Source organism: Aulostomus chinensis, chromosome 3 (assembly GCF_037954235.1).
Source record: "Aulostomus chinensis isolate RoL2024-O1b breed Wild chromosome 3, RoL_Achi_v1.0, whole genome shotgun sequence".
Lineage (NCBI taxonomy): Eukaryota > Metazoa > Chordata > Actinopteri > Syngnathiformes > Aulostomidae > Aulostomus > Aulostomus chinensis.
The window spans coordinates 27,202,723-27,216,455 of NC_141322.1; the positions used below are offsets into that span (position 1 = coordinate 27,202,723).

The window sequence follows — 13,733 nt, forward strand, 5'->3', positions numbered from 1 at the left end:
CATGTGAATATTTGGTAAGGCTGGGACATGTGTCGTTTTGTCACTCCAGTGTTTCATTTCCTCATTCATGACTCGCATTGAAGCACTTTAAATTTGCAAAGCCACGGTTAGAATCAAAATCCCGATTGAATGTTAGTTTTTTTTACTTTAAGATGATTTAAAGTTGCTGCTTTTATGGAAATCAGTCTTTGATTGAAGAGCCTTCTGTGGAATTTGTCTGCATGAATGTCAGCTAAAGAAATCTGCTCAAGGTGCCCATAACTGAGAAAGGTCTAAATTATCTTGCTGTTTTTCGATTATTTTGTTTTGCAGTGACAGGTTACCATGCAAGGAAATAAAACCAAAAGTTAAAATAGACTCCGTGAAAGATTTGTATGATAAAATCATCAGTGTTCTGTCTGTGTAGGAAGTAAAGTCTCTGCAGGCCCTTTTTGTAGATTGCGGATGTGTTGAGATCCTGGTGAAGGTTTTTGTCTACTGCTGTTTCTGGGTACTTGAAATGATCAACCTTCTCAACAAGGGAGCAAACAGATTGATAAATGAGGGCCGATGGCATTTCCCAAAACACAACGTTTCAGAAATCCTGACATTTTTGAAATATGACACCGTGTTTTGTGAAATATTGTGTTGTCTGAAACGCTGTTATGTTTTGGCCTGCAGGGCCATCGTACTGCACAGTTATTCCGAGTAAATACACAGTGGCTGCGTTTGTCAATCCACATCCAACTTTTCAACAGAGCAAACATTTCCACACCTGGCAGAGATTAAAAATGAAAGAGCAAAATTGTTTATCTGCTTGACAGATAAGACAGAGTACTTTCATCTCTCTTCAAAGCAGGCTTTTACTGCGGGAAATGCAGATTTCTTTTGTCTTTATTTCTCTTTGTAAGGAAAAAAGGTGTTCTACATAGAATTGGAGGATGCGTGTGAGTACTACTGTTGGTACACACCTGTTAGTCAAACGCAACCACCAAAAGGACACAATGACTCTTTGTGGTTGTGTTTATGAGCAGAGAAGAAGACGTTGTAAGTCACAGGGACACAAGAGCATGTTGGGTTGACTAAGTATGCTCATGACTAAGAGCTGGAGAAGATTTTGGCAGGTGTGTGGGGTGATATGAATATGAATGAGTAATGCTCCTTCATCAAAATTATTCGCTGTAATGCCCCTTGAGCAGCTGGATAATCACAGTTTGAAATAAAAAAAAAAAGGTTGGATGCCATTCAGGATGTGCAGGTGTATGAGTCCACTTTGTAAGAGCCCTATTAGTTGGAGCTGAAACAATTAGTCAACTGATACAAAAGTAATCTGCAGCTCTTTTGATAATGGATTTATCATTTCAGTCACGTTTGTCTACTTTCCTGCCATCCCAAATGTCTAGTTTGATCAGAAGTCCAAGCCCCAGACCTGGTAGTGCATGAGAGTGTTGAGTCTCTTCCAGTCACTCTCTATCTTGGTGGTGATGTCCTCGTCCTGCAGGACCACACGAGCTGTTCGGCCCTGCCGCCACTCTGGAGAGAAATGTAACCCACGGTGAATGGCGTGACATTTGGAATAATGTGTGTATACTAAGTGCCTGGCTGTCACCAGTTGTCTCATGTCTGTTATTTGTCTTGCTTTGTCCCTTTGAGCTCATGTTATCCTTGTGTAGCTGCTGTGAGAGTTTGTTCTTTGAAACAAGGTGTCAGACCAAATTGTCACTAACCCTGTATGCTGCTGCTTGACAGTTAAAGTGAACATGACGTTTAAGCTGTCCGATGCAACAGGGAGAAACGATCCACTGCACATCCTTAACTAAAGATATCTTGTTTGCTCCCTTCTAAGGTGCACATCAGGTGAATTTTTGCTGATTCATTCAGTACTGGATGGCATTTTGTGGGTGTGCAGTGTTTGTGTAAAACAGCGTATCATATCATTTTAAAGGCCCCGTGAAACAGAAGCCAGTGTGCCATTTGTTTGCACAGATTTACGTGTCCACACAAAGTGAGGGAGGGACTTATTGTGAGTATTGATTGGCATTTACATTAGCCAGTAGTGCTGAATGTGCATAACACCCTCTGCATGATAGAGCGTGCACACCAGAGACTTGTACTGGAACAAAGTGGCTCCTTTGGTTAGCTGTCTGCAAAAAATATGGATGATTAATTCAATCAGGGGCTCCTTCAGACCTTCCAATGTTATCAGACCAGATTGATCACATTCTAAATGGGAAATTAGCATTTCCATTGTGGTGTGTGATCCTCAAAACAATTCATCATTTTTTTAAGCGAAAACCATACTGTAGGTAGTTAACAGTTCATTCCTATCTAGCTTATTCTGGTTGGCCCCTCACTAACTTGAACAAGAATAATTGATTTATCCGGCGACACGTTGTTATGTGAAACTAGTCATTTCCCTGGATTTGTGTGACATAAAAATCAGAGAAAGCCTTTTTCAATGGACACAAAATGAGCGCAAGGCCTTGAGTGCAGGAGAGGTCATCGAATGTTGAAACCACGGGGATCAGGGGGTAAATAATGAGTTCATAGATGCCATACATCAGGAGGTAAATGAGCAGCGAACACAGGCACATAAAGCTTAAACTGGGACAATGTATTTTTCATTTCATGGAACCTTTTAAATAAGGTTAGCAAAAATTAGAGTTGAAAACAGGTATACGGAGGGAGTTCTCCTTTAAATACTGATGTTGACACCTTTGTTGATGTCATCAGTGCGAACACGTTTACTCCTCGGACTTGTGCTCTTTCACCTGTATTTTCTTTTTTTGTCATAATTACATCAGATGTTCCAGAGCAAATATTTAACCTCTAAAATATATTGAAACACTGATTGTACGTTGCGCAGGCTCACCTAGGTCCATGTCTGCAGCTCGTGGTCGCTGTGAGCAGGGCATGTTTTTGTACACTGCATCCAGGATCTTCTCCTTTACCTGGGTAATGGTGTCACAGTTGAGCACCTTGACAGGGATTTCTGGGCTGTTCTCATTGTCTGGATTCACACAGCTCAGTGTCTGGGCATCCAAGATAGAGAGAAAGAGGACGGAAGAAGAAAGTAGAATGAGAAAAGGGCCAAGAGAGAGGTGCTGCTTGCTAGGAAAGTCCCTTTCATTACCTACTCCCCTCCAAACTGTCTTGGTGGAGAGGATGTTGGTCAGAAATGTAATTTCACACCTCCAGGATGTGCCTGTGCAGCTCTAGCAGGGGCATTAAACAAGTAATGAGACACAGCCCCTCAAAGTCTGACATTGCGATCAGAAAGATGTCACCCTGTTGCTGGCTGGCTCAGCTTTGAAATGTGAGCAGAAGGGGGAAGATGCTCTGGACTGGGAGAGGAACCCAGTCAGCTTCACATTAATGGAAAGGTAAAAGATACAGCTGACCCCACCATGTGTGATTACGACGAGAAGTCAGAGTTGTCAGCAGATGCCTCATTATCTGAAACTTGATAGCATAATGCGAACGACTCCATTCGGTCTATATTTGTGCACTGTTTTGCAAATCCGGACCTCGACTTTGTCATATTAGATTTGGTCCTGGGAACTTAAGGGCAAAGACACAGCTGTATATTGTGTATCAACAACATTAGCAGACAAAGCCCTCGCCAACCTTGGCTGTCGCCTCAGATGAATCATAGGGAGAAGCACTTCAGTTTATCATTTTTATATTTGCCTTTGTTTATTTGTATTTCTGATTGCCTGATTTTATTGTTTATCACTTATTTCTTGTTTTTGCTTTTTTTTCCATCTGTGTACTCTGCAAAACACTTTTAATTACCTCAGGTACAAAATATAGAATAAAACCTTCCATGCCTAGCATACAAATTCCACCCAGTGAAATAAATTAAAAGCGTCCACTGGTGCACAGCCAGTGCAGGAGAACATTTTAGTCTCATCTGACTGGTCAGGGTGTCTGTACATAGGAGAATAGAATCTCCTGGTGATTGGCGTGTTAGTCTACACCCTCCCCCAGGCCAACAAGTCAACAGTAGCAAGCAAATGCTCACTTTTACCCGAATGTGTTGTAAAATTAGGGAGCAAAGTTGAACTTTTTTTTTAAAGTAATTTAAGAATTTTTCATTTCTGGAACTTCTCCATGTTTATTATACAGGCGGTTTGACAGAGACTGCTTGAGATCTTCATACTGTAGCTCGAGATTGTGGACATCCGGATTCGCTATGCAAGAGTGGTAGTGTGTGGAGAATAGCAAATCACCAAAGCATCTAGATGTGTCAGCTTTAATTTGCAAGATGCAGGTCTGTCGATTCAGAAAGCCTGTGGTGGTGCGTCTGGGACTGAATTGAGGAAACATTGATGCAAAATTTAGCATATCTATACGTCTTGATATAGTATGCATATTTTTACTAACTGCTGTTGTTATTACTTTTTCATAGCATGTCCTTGTTTAGTTTTCCCTCCCTGCGCTCCTGTCTTGTGTCGTCATTTCCACTGAGATGATGACAGACAACATCTGAGCGCGAGAAGCTTGGATTTTCTGAGAAAGATGGGAGACATTCATTTCTGAACTTTAAGGCAAAACAGCCGCCTCACAAATCTCTCAACATCTCCAGAACGGACTCACAAATCTCCTGACCCACATCCAGAGATGCCCTGGAGTAACATTGGGGGAGTGAGCATCAACACCCACAGCATTAAAGTAGGCATAAAATGTTCCCCCACACTCCCTCTACTTTGTCTGCACGATACGAAGTCTATCACTAATACCACACCAGTCTTTATCATTAGAAACATCATCAAACATGCATTATAAAGTGTTTGAAAGTTTACAGATTCTCATTTACAGATTCTCATTAACACAACTGTAAGACGTCCCTCTGTTTCTGTGTTCTTCTTGCAGCCAATCATAGAACTATGGCCTTAATAGAATCAAGACTGTTGGGATTCACATGTCTGTATTGCATCATGCTGGGTCATGGTAATGTCATAGAAAATCAAGATGAGTATCACATCATCACTGTCCACTGTTCTCACGTTCCTGAAACTCTCCAAATATTCAAAGAATTCACCATAGAGCCACCACAGCCGAGGCGCGTGTCACTCTTCTGTTTGTTGCTCCAGGCTTTTTTGCAGCTATGTTCAAACGCGAGCACTGACAATATGATGGACTTTTTCTTTTTTTATTAATGTCTTTGTGACTCACCAGTGTCTTGTATTCAATCTGCTGTCGGATGAGTTTGTCCTCACTGAGGGAATAGCGTGCCTCTCCAGTGATGGAGTCTATGGGTCCCTTCTCCATTTGCTGTTTGATGGCACAGAACAGCATGAACAGGGGCTCGCCAGCGCACTCCTTTGTTTTGGAAGTGAACCCAGGGAATAGAATGAAAGGTGGGGGAAAGGAAAATAAAACAGAGGAAAGAAGTGAAGGAAAGGAAAGAGATCTGTAATCATCAATGCACACGATGAGATTCAGGAAGTAGAGCTCGACGTTAAACATAATAAAATAGAGCCATTTTTCTGTGTTAGAGCACAAAGCCTATATTTCCACAGTATACGTGAAACAGGAATGTCAGACAATCTCGTCATGGCCAACATATTTCTGTTGCTGTGCCCGACTCTGAAAGTTCAGACCAATGAACTGGCATCCTAAGCTTGTGAGTTGGGACATAAATTGTTAAGCCCAAGAAAGTTTAGCATGCTAGCCTGGATGAAAAATGCATTTGTGGACATCAACCTCGTCAAGAAGGGCACATTTTAGTGAGAAACATCAGACATTGCAGCCAGCCAGTGAGTAGCTGGTTAGCTGAGCTATGCTAGGCTGTAATTCCCCAGCAATGTTCACACTCAGCTACAGAGGACCAGTGTTCTCCATTTGAGGATTTATGCGTTTGATTTTTTTTCTTTTCTCATGGAGCATAAGACCGCCTCCACCACACAGAGCTCTTCTGTTGCCATGACCTGAGAATATCTTGATCCTCCTCCTCGATGACAAGAACTTGTGTAGGGGTCGCACACGATGGCGTACGATAATGGGTCTCGTAGTTTATGTTCTCCCGAGCAAGACATGGCAAGAATTTAAGGCACCATGATTGCATAATCTGACGTGATGAATCTGACACGACTGTAGTCGTCTGACTCCAGCTTAAAACTGGAACACTACAGTCCATCTCAAAAATGAATAACATTTTAGAGGCATCATATATCGATTATCTATGATAAGTTGTGAGAGAGATTCATTTTACCTTGAGAAATTTGTGGAGTAAGAAGGCAAACCAATTTGTCAGCATCTTCTCTGCCACCGACTCTGTTCTGCAAGACAGGAGGAAAGCACACTCATTTGTTAGCAAAAGACATCCCACACAGAGCTTGAGTGCTTTGATTCTTCTTTTATAATTTAAGACAAAGAGCCTGACATTGTTGGGTAAAAAAAAAAAAAACATGACATGTAAAGTTTACAGAGAAAAAGCATCCATACTCAGCCGCTCGGTCTCAAAAGAGACATCCTCCAATATACTGGAGCTAAGTGCTTCTGGTGCATAGAATATTTGGGTCATGACATAATTGTCATATAAAAAAAGTCCATAAAATCTTTTCTCGCTTTCTTTTCGCAATGTGCCTGCATGCAGGGATCTACTTAACTTGTCCAAATGTTATGATTTATTGTAGTAAATCATTTGAATAAGTAGCAGAACCTTTAAAATAGAAACCAGGATGGAAAGCGTGTACGATTGTAGCCACCAGCCTCTTTCACCTGCTGTCTCCCTGTCAGTTTAAAGTCCTTTTATGCATTTTAGCCTTAACCTGTATGGACAAATCTGCTTGTGGTACCCCATTAAATGTTTTCTGCAAGAACAGCACGATTGTGTTAAGAAGTACTTGTTATACCAGCTCTCATGTGAAGTCATCCTTATATTTAATGAGAGCGCTTCAGATTGAAAGAGCCCTCTCTTTCAAGGGAAAAAAAAAAACCCAACAACAACAACTCATGAAACATTCAGCAGGCCAATCTCAGTGCCAGGGAAAACAATCTGCACATAACCAAAGGTGGAGGACGAGGGACAGGGGTGAGAGAAGGAAGGAGAGGAAAGGTGACGGAGGGGGAAGGTGTGTTGGCTACAGCTGAATATTTCCTGAGTGGCGCGTAGAAGATAAGTTAGACTGACAACGACTCTGCTGCCACAGCACTCACTCTTCCCCATTAGGCTCTCCTCCCCTGCCAGTCCCTCCTTCTCTCCATCACTTTAACCACTCCTGTCTTTCACCTGTCTGCTCTGGCAACCTGTTTCTCAGGCTTGTAAAGACAGTTTCACACCGCTGCACAAAACAAAGCTGGAAAGAGGAGGACTTTCCTTCCCTGGCCTACTTACTCATCCAAGTGCAGTTACTGTGCTGGAAAGAACAATGCACAAATGAATTATCTATGCCAAAATGTAAGCAGCACAAGTCAGATCAGGGTTTTTTGACAGAAGAGGTATCAGGTTACCCAGAACAAGAGAATGTGGGATTTTATTCCAGTTTTCGTTCCTGACATTCACACAGCACTACAGTATGTGACTGGCGTCCATGGTCCTACACTGGAAAGATAATATTTTTTATAAGCTCTGAAATTTCTTACCATGTTTTTAACCTAGAAAACAGATTTTTCACCAACCGAACTGCATCAGTCAGCACTGATTACCGATTCTGTCTCAGATCGATTTAAGCGGACAGTTTGCCAAATTTTGGTACCTGAGAGAGTAAAATATGTCTCAGAGAAAGTGACAAGCAGTCAGGGAAATGGCAGTACCAAAATGGCACTTTTCATAACTTGGCACAAATAATGCTATAAGAATTTGTAATGTGAATTACAAAGATCGCTTTTTTAACAACTAAAACTACGGTCTTTCCTGGCAGTGGCTCTCCGTTTGTGTAGTTCTATCTTCATTTTACTTTCTGGGAAAGGTATTTAGCTAAACAAAGCTGTTCCCAAAATGGCATTGCGATGTGTACAGCAGAGGAAATTAGAGCTTCAATTTCATTCATGAAAATATTGCAAGGTTTGCCCCCCCCCAAATATGAACAATTGGAAGAAATGCAACTTCCTCCATCAGTACATGTACTACTGCTGGTTTACCTGCGCAGGAGCAGCTTGGGATGATTCTTGCTCTCCAGGTTGCGTTCGATAAGGTCTGAGAGGAGGTGTTTGAGGATGTCAGTGGCGTACTCCAGTCGTCCCTGCAGCGCGGTCATGATGAGCGAGGCCACGTAGCCGCGGTCACGCATGGAGAATGAGCGCTGCAGCTCCAGTGTACGGATGAACGTCAGCAGGAAGACCTTGTTATTCAGCAGCTGAGCAAACTGCTTCAAAGCTTTCTCCACGTTAGCCTGTCCACTCCCCGACACCTACACACATAACACACACACACAAGGGGATCGCGCTTGTTGGATAATACACATGTCTCAACACTAAAGGAACATGAAAAAAGGGTCGGGAAGTGCATAAATAGCATCCACGTATAAATGTGCTGATATAAGGGAAAAAAATGTGTGTGACCATAGAGATATCCTACTTATGTACAGTAGATAGATTTGTTTTGGATGGGCATAAAGGGATTTTGTTGTTGTTGTTGAGGCCACAATACAAAACTTTCCCCCACAATTTAGCTGATCGATCATCTTTGTTTCTGAAAAAAAAAAAAAAAAAAAAAGGACCTTTACCCCTGGATGAAACGATGTTAACACTTAAAGTGCAATTCAGAAGGTCTGTGGTTGTTTGGACTCATTGGGAACATCATAGCTTGATTAAATGAAAAGAACTTCATATGACAGACCAGTTTGTGACCAAGCGTTCTCTCCAAATTGGACACTGAGGGTTTCACGCTTAGATTTAAAAGATCCTACTCCAACTGAACTTGCCAACATGGAGACAACACAGAAAACAAACACCACAAAACAATGTAAAGCTACTGCTCAGGGGTCAATTGAACTGCAGCTCAATTTGCAGGACCTTCCTCTCTTGCCTCTTTGGATTTGGATAAAGAAAAGAACTTACGAAGAAGACAACTTTATAATTACCACTAAAGCTGTTTGAAGTTTCAAGTGTAAAAGGTTAAATTGGCAGAGGCTCAGAAAAGTTGGCCTCTGAATAAGAGCGTGTCTGAGGCTGCAAACAAATTCAGCACACAAGCTCCTCTAGTTGGTGTGAGAAACATCAAACAAACACACCTCGCACCACAGTGAATAGACTGGCATTTTCTCACACTGCTCTGGTCGACAGCACTCTGACAGCCCTTGCCAAGAAGCCAAAATCAATTTCCTTTGGAGTATGCTGGAGCCTTAAGGTCAAGACGTCAGAAAAGTGGTTGAAACCGGATTCAAGTGTTGTTGCCCTGCTTGAGTTCTTTCTCACCTCCAGTTCCCGGAGTACAGGGTGATCATCAATGCCAGGGAAGAGAACCCTCATGGCGTATGTGCGGTAGTCCAGGAAGGGGATGCCAGCTCTGTCCAGATCACTTGTTAACTCGTTGATGTCAGTTTGCAGTTCTGCAAAGGCTTCATTTAACAGAGAGAGAGTCATGGGAGAAATTTACAACGTGTGGTTGGATCAAACATCTGCCGCTCCCAAGTATTTTCATTTCTCGCTTCCCTCATTTTCTCTTGACTGGCTGAAGGAATGTGATTATAACAGCAGTAAAGACCAAAGTTGAGATTTGAGAGTCAGGGCAGTTTTAAATTTGAGAAAACCAAAAAGCCGTATTTCCCTGACATTTCGTAATTCATTCCCCACAAAATAAATAAGGCAATAAATCCTCATTCAAAAGATAACGCCAGGAATGTCAATCAAAGCAGCAGTTTTGAACAGATGGCGCCGTCATCCAAACACAGATATGCTCCACTTCTTTGATTTGGAGTTTTAATCCACGATATTTGTGATTGTTTCATGTCTCGGATCAGTCAGCCTGACTCACCTTCCTTGCACTCCAGAGCCACCCTCGACTCCAGATTGTCCATCTGCATCTGCAGGCGCTTCAGAGTGAGGTCATTCTCATGCGACTTCCGCCTGTAGGCGAGTAGGACTATGATGACGACGACGACGAGCAGCCCTCCTCCAGCCGTGATGCTGAAGATGGCGGGAAGAGTGAGGAGGCTGTCGGATCGGATGTGAACTTCTCCTGGAGAGATGTGAAGTCCTCCCACTTGGACCTGAACAATAATTCCAAGCGTAGTTATGAAAATGCTCAGCAGGATGGAATAATTACTCTTTGAGAGGAGTCACTAAAAGGCTTGACATGAATTCCTAACATTGTATCTTAATAATAATGAATAGAATCAGTTTAAAGGTTTTAAGCACACAAGCTTTGCTTTCTTTTTCACAGCTCTGTTCTCATTATTTGTAAGGAATACCTGTCAGTAATTCTGGGGGCCAATGTGTTGTAAACTGTAATTGGGAACCTACCAGACCATGAGTGACAGACAACGGCAGAGTGACTAAACTGAAAGCCTGCTGGTGACCCACAAACAGCGACAAGCACTGACCCACACACGCTGACCCACATCCTGACTGACAGGCAATCAGATGCATCGCGTTGACCGCACAGCTCAGGCGCAATCACGTTAGACTGACCAGGACTTTGTGCTGCCCGGTGAGGTTTGGTGGTTCACACAGTAACTGTGTGTCAGACACAGTGAGGGAACAGGGCGTGTCACCAATCAGCACGGTGTAATTCAGCCGGGCTCCGCCAGATGCAGATGGCACCAGGTTACGTCCCTGTAACGTTGAAAGAAAAATGAAATGCAGCAAACGTCGGTTAATATGCAGTGAGCACAGAGCAAAACAGAACAACTAATCAGATTACTGATTAACTGCATTAACATACAAATGCTCTCATTAACGTCCCTACAACAAATGCTCTGGTGTAAGACTGCTATTCAGTAACCTCAATTATACTTGAGGGAAATGACAGGGCTTCTCTTTTGAAGTATCGTGTCATGTTTATTAAAGATCATGTGCAAAGCCTTTTCAAAGAACCACTATTATTACCATGCAGTTTTATTTTATGACTGTAATCATCCATCTTGACGAATGCTGCAACAAGTCTTTACAAACCGTGAGCCTTTTTTGCTTAATTATTTTACTTTGGAAAAAAGAGCAGATTACTTCTCCACACAGACAGATCTGTCCTTCTGTCTCTTCATAGCAAACAAAGTTTCAGATGTTAGATTCTCGTGATGGTACACAATGTTCAAGTAGGGGCCAAATGGAAAAATCGACTTTAAAAATGCCATGAAGTCACAGTGTTCTCTGAGTTCACTGGGTGTGTGGGTTTCAGAGGAAAACAACCACGGAGGGTAACTTGATACAGTGGAGGCTACTGGTAATGTCCAACATTTCGGTCAATAGATTTTATTTGTGGCAAGACTCGCTGTTCATGGAGGGAATACTTGTTTATTGGAGGATCTTTGGTATTTCCCCCTCATCGATGACAGTAAAAGCACTTCTCTGACACTTTGGAGAATATTTGTGTTACAGATTTATGCAGGGACTTATTTTTATGTTGACAAATAAATCAAATTTTCTAAAAATCAAACTCCATTTTACTGTTTCTTTTGACTTTATGGCACTATAAAGCTCGAAAAAGGGAGATCTGCACACCAAGCAGGGATGTTATTTACTGCCGCATGGCATTTGGAGCACAAAGCACATGGAAGCCTGAATTATTTATGTCTTCTGTGTGAAACTGTACTTTTAATATATGCAGTGTATATATATATATACATACACACACACATATATACACATACATATATTTATGCATCATATTCATTTGTTGTTGTTGCTCCCCTTTGACAATGCGTGGAATAAAGCACACCCTGCACTCCTTAGAATGCTTTTAGTTCAGTTCCTGCATGCTGACAGATGATCTTTAGTACCTCATTCGATACCATTGCACAGGGATGCTTTGTCGTTCTTCATATACATGGAAATGATCATTTATGAGGTTCTAACTCTTACAAATAATAAAATTCCCCTAAAACGGTTAAATTCCTCTAAAACTTCCGTATCTCTTAACCAACTCTCTCTCAATCACATGAATTCAGGCTGTTCTGCATGACGCGTTTGATAATTAATATTCTTTCACGTCTATGTCACCGTCTGAGGCCCTGCTGGGGAAGTTCTCCTCACACTTATCTCTGGTCTACACATTTCTGTGACTTATTTGTGTTGGTACAAAGTATTACATCGAAAGTTTTCTTCAACTTTATTGTTGGAAATCGAGAGCTAATGTGTTCCACTGTGTGTTGTGTTAAGCATTATTTAGCTTTGGTATTTAAGATGGCACGTCTGTGTGTGTGTGGAGCAGCCGGAGGAAGAGCCTTGAGTCTTGTGTCACATACCAATTAATTAAGGTCCTTCAAACAGGAGCACCCATCCTACTTGGTTAGACAGTATTCTCATGAGTATCGTGACGTTAAGGGCTTGTCTTCTGTTTCTGTTCCAATAAAAATCAAACGGGACTTCTCAGCAGAGGCAGGTCACGTGACGCACCTTGAGTATGATCGGAGCTCCAGGTTTCTGCTCCAGGATGCCTGACAGGCTGAGGGGCTCCAGGTAAGGGTTGGGATAGTACACAAAACTGGTGTTGTTGTACGTGAGCAGAGCTTGGACGTTGTTGAACACGAAGCCAAACTCGTCCACGTGTTTGATGGTCTCCTGGTCCGAGGAGTACTCTGACTTTAGAGAGGGGGCGAAGCAGCTGATGGTGGTGGTGTTCAGCACTTTGCACACCTTGAGAGAATTCAGAGCAGACAAATGATGTTAAAACAGGCCTGGTTTGAGATGATGGGGTATGCATACTGTAATGCTATAATTAATGGTATAGGTCATATCAAGCTGTTCTACTTGGTTCGTGGCGCTTTACTTCAAATTGTGAACTGTACAATCCCCTAAAGTGTCAGTCGTGGACCGTAAGGGCTCACAGTTCCTGAAGTGTAAACTGAGCTAAAGCCAGTGGAGCCTTTGAGTTGTCTGGGTTGCTTGTTATTTTGAGAAAACATCAAACTCGGGATGGCATTATCATAAAGACAACCAACAACCCCGAAACCTTCATTTATTACGTTTTTTTTTTCTTGTCTTTTTCTCTTTCATGTCTGACAACAATTAGTGTCAGACTTCGCCCATTTTTTCTTATCTTTTTTGCTCGTGTATAAACTTAAAAATAATAAAAGTGGAAAACCAAAACCAAAAAGAGCAAGACTTCGGGAGTTTGACATTTCCAAAATTATTTAGGAGTTATTGTAACCATGACAACAAGACTCATAGAAACTTAGGGAGTTCAGTCCACACATAACCTAACAAGACTTCAGATATGTCAAGTCAAGTCAGTTTTAATTGTATCGCACCAAATCACAACAGAAGTTCTCTCGTGACACTTTACAAGTAGAGCAGGTCCAGCACCTCACTCCTTCAATGAATCTACACCCAACTGCGGCGCCGAAAACCTTCCTTTTAACAGGCAGGAAGGTGGAGCAGATCCAGGCTCAGTGGGGACCGACGTCTGCTTCGACCGGTTGGGGGGGGGGGGAAGAGAGCAGCAGAGTGGGACAGAGACAAAGACAGATAATGGAGGAAGACAGATTTACAGATGGAAAGAGAGAGACAGAGATAAAGAGAGAGAGAGAGAAAGAGACTGATGGACAGACGGGGACGTGAGCAGGTGGCGCTACAGGTGGCAGCTTGAGCCTCTTCAGGGCTGTAGCCTCCTCCAGCAGCAGCAGCAGCGGCCAGGGCCTCCCCACATC

General features: G+C 42.4%; 1 protein-coding gene across 2 annotated transcripts in view; it reads right to left on the minus strand.

The window, feature by feature from the left end:
• LOC147268454 (plexin-A2-like) overlaps nt 1-13,733 on the minus strand; it is an 85,494-nt gene that overhangs the window by 6,938 nt on the left and 64,823 nt on the right. Inside the window, exons 18-26 of one of the 2 annotated variants that reach the window (XM_086200039.1) lie at nt 12,481-12,720; nt 10,558-10,701; nt 9,902-10,136; nt 9,343-9,485; nt 8,068-8,336; nt 6,197-6,263; nt 5,158-5,304; nt 2,852-3,011; nt 1,409-1,512 (exon numbers count right to left, since the gene is read on the minus strand). In XM_086200039.1, the coding sequence (XP_086056165.1) occupies nt 1,409-1,512; nt 2,852-3,011; nt 5,158-5,304; nt 6,197-6,263; nt 8,068-8,336; nt 9,343-9,485; nt 9,902-10,136; nt 10,558-10,701; nt 12,481-12,720 (1,509 nt within the window). The remainder of the gene's footprint in view (nt 1-1,408; nt 1,513-2,851; nt 3,012-5,157; nt 5,305-6,196; nt 6,264-8,067; nt 8,337-9,342; nt 9,486-9,901; nt 10,137-10,557; nt 10,702-12,480; nt 12,721-13,733) is intronic. The other variant, XR_015112152.1, reaches the window with a different exon arrangement.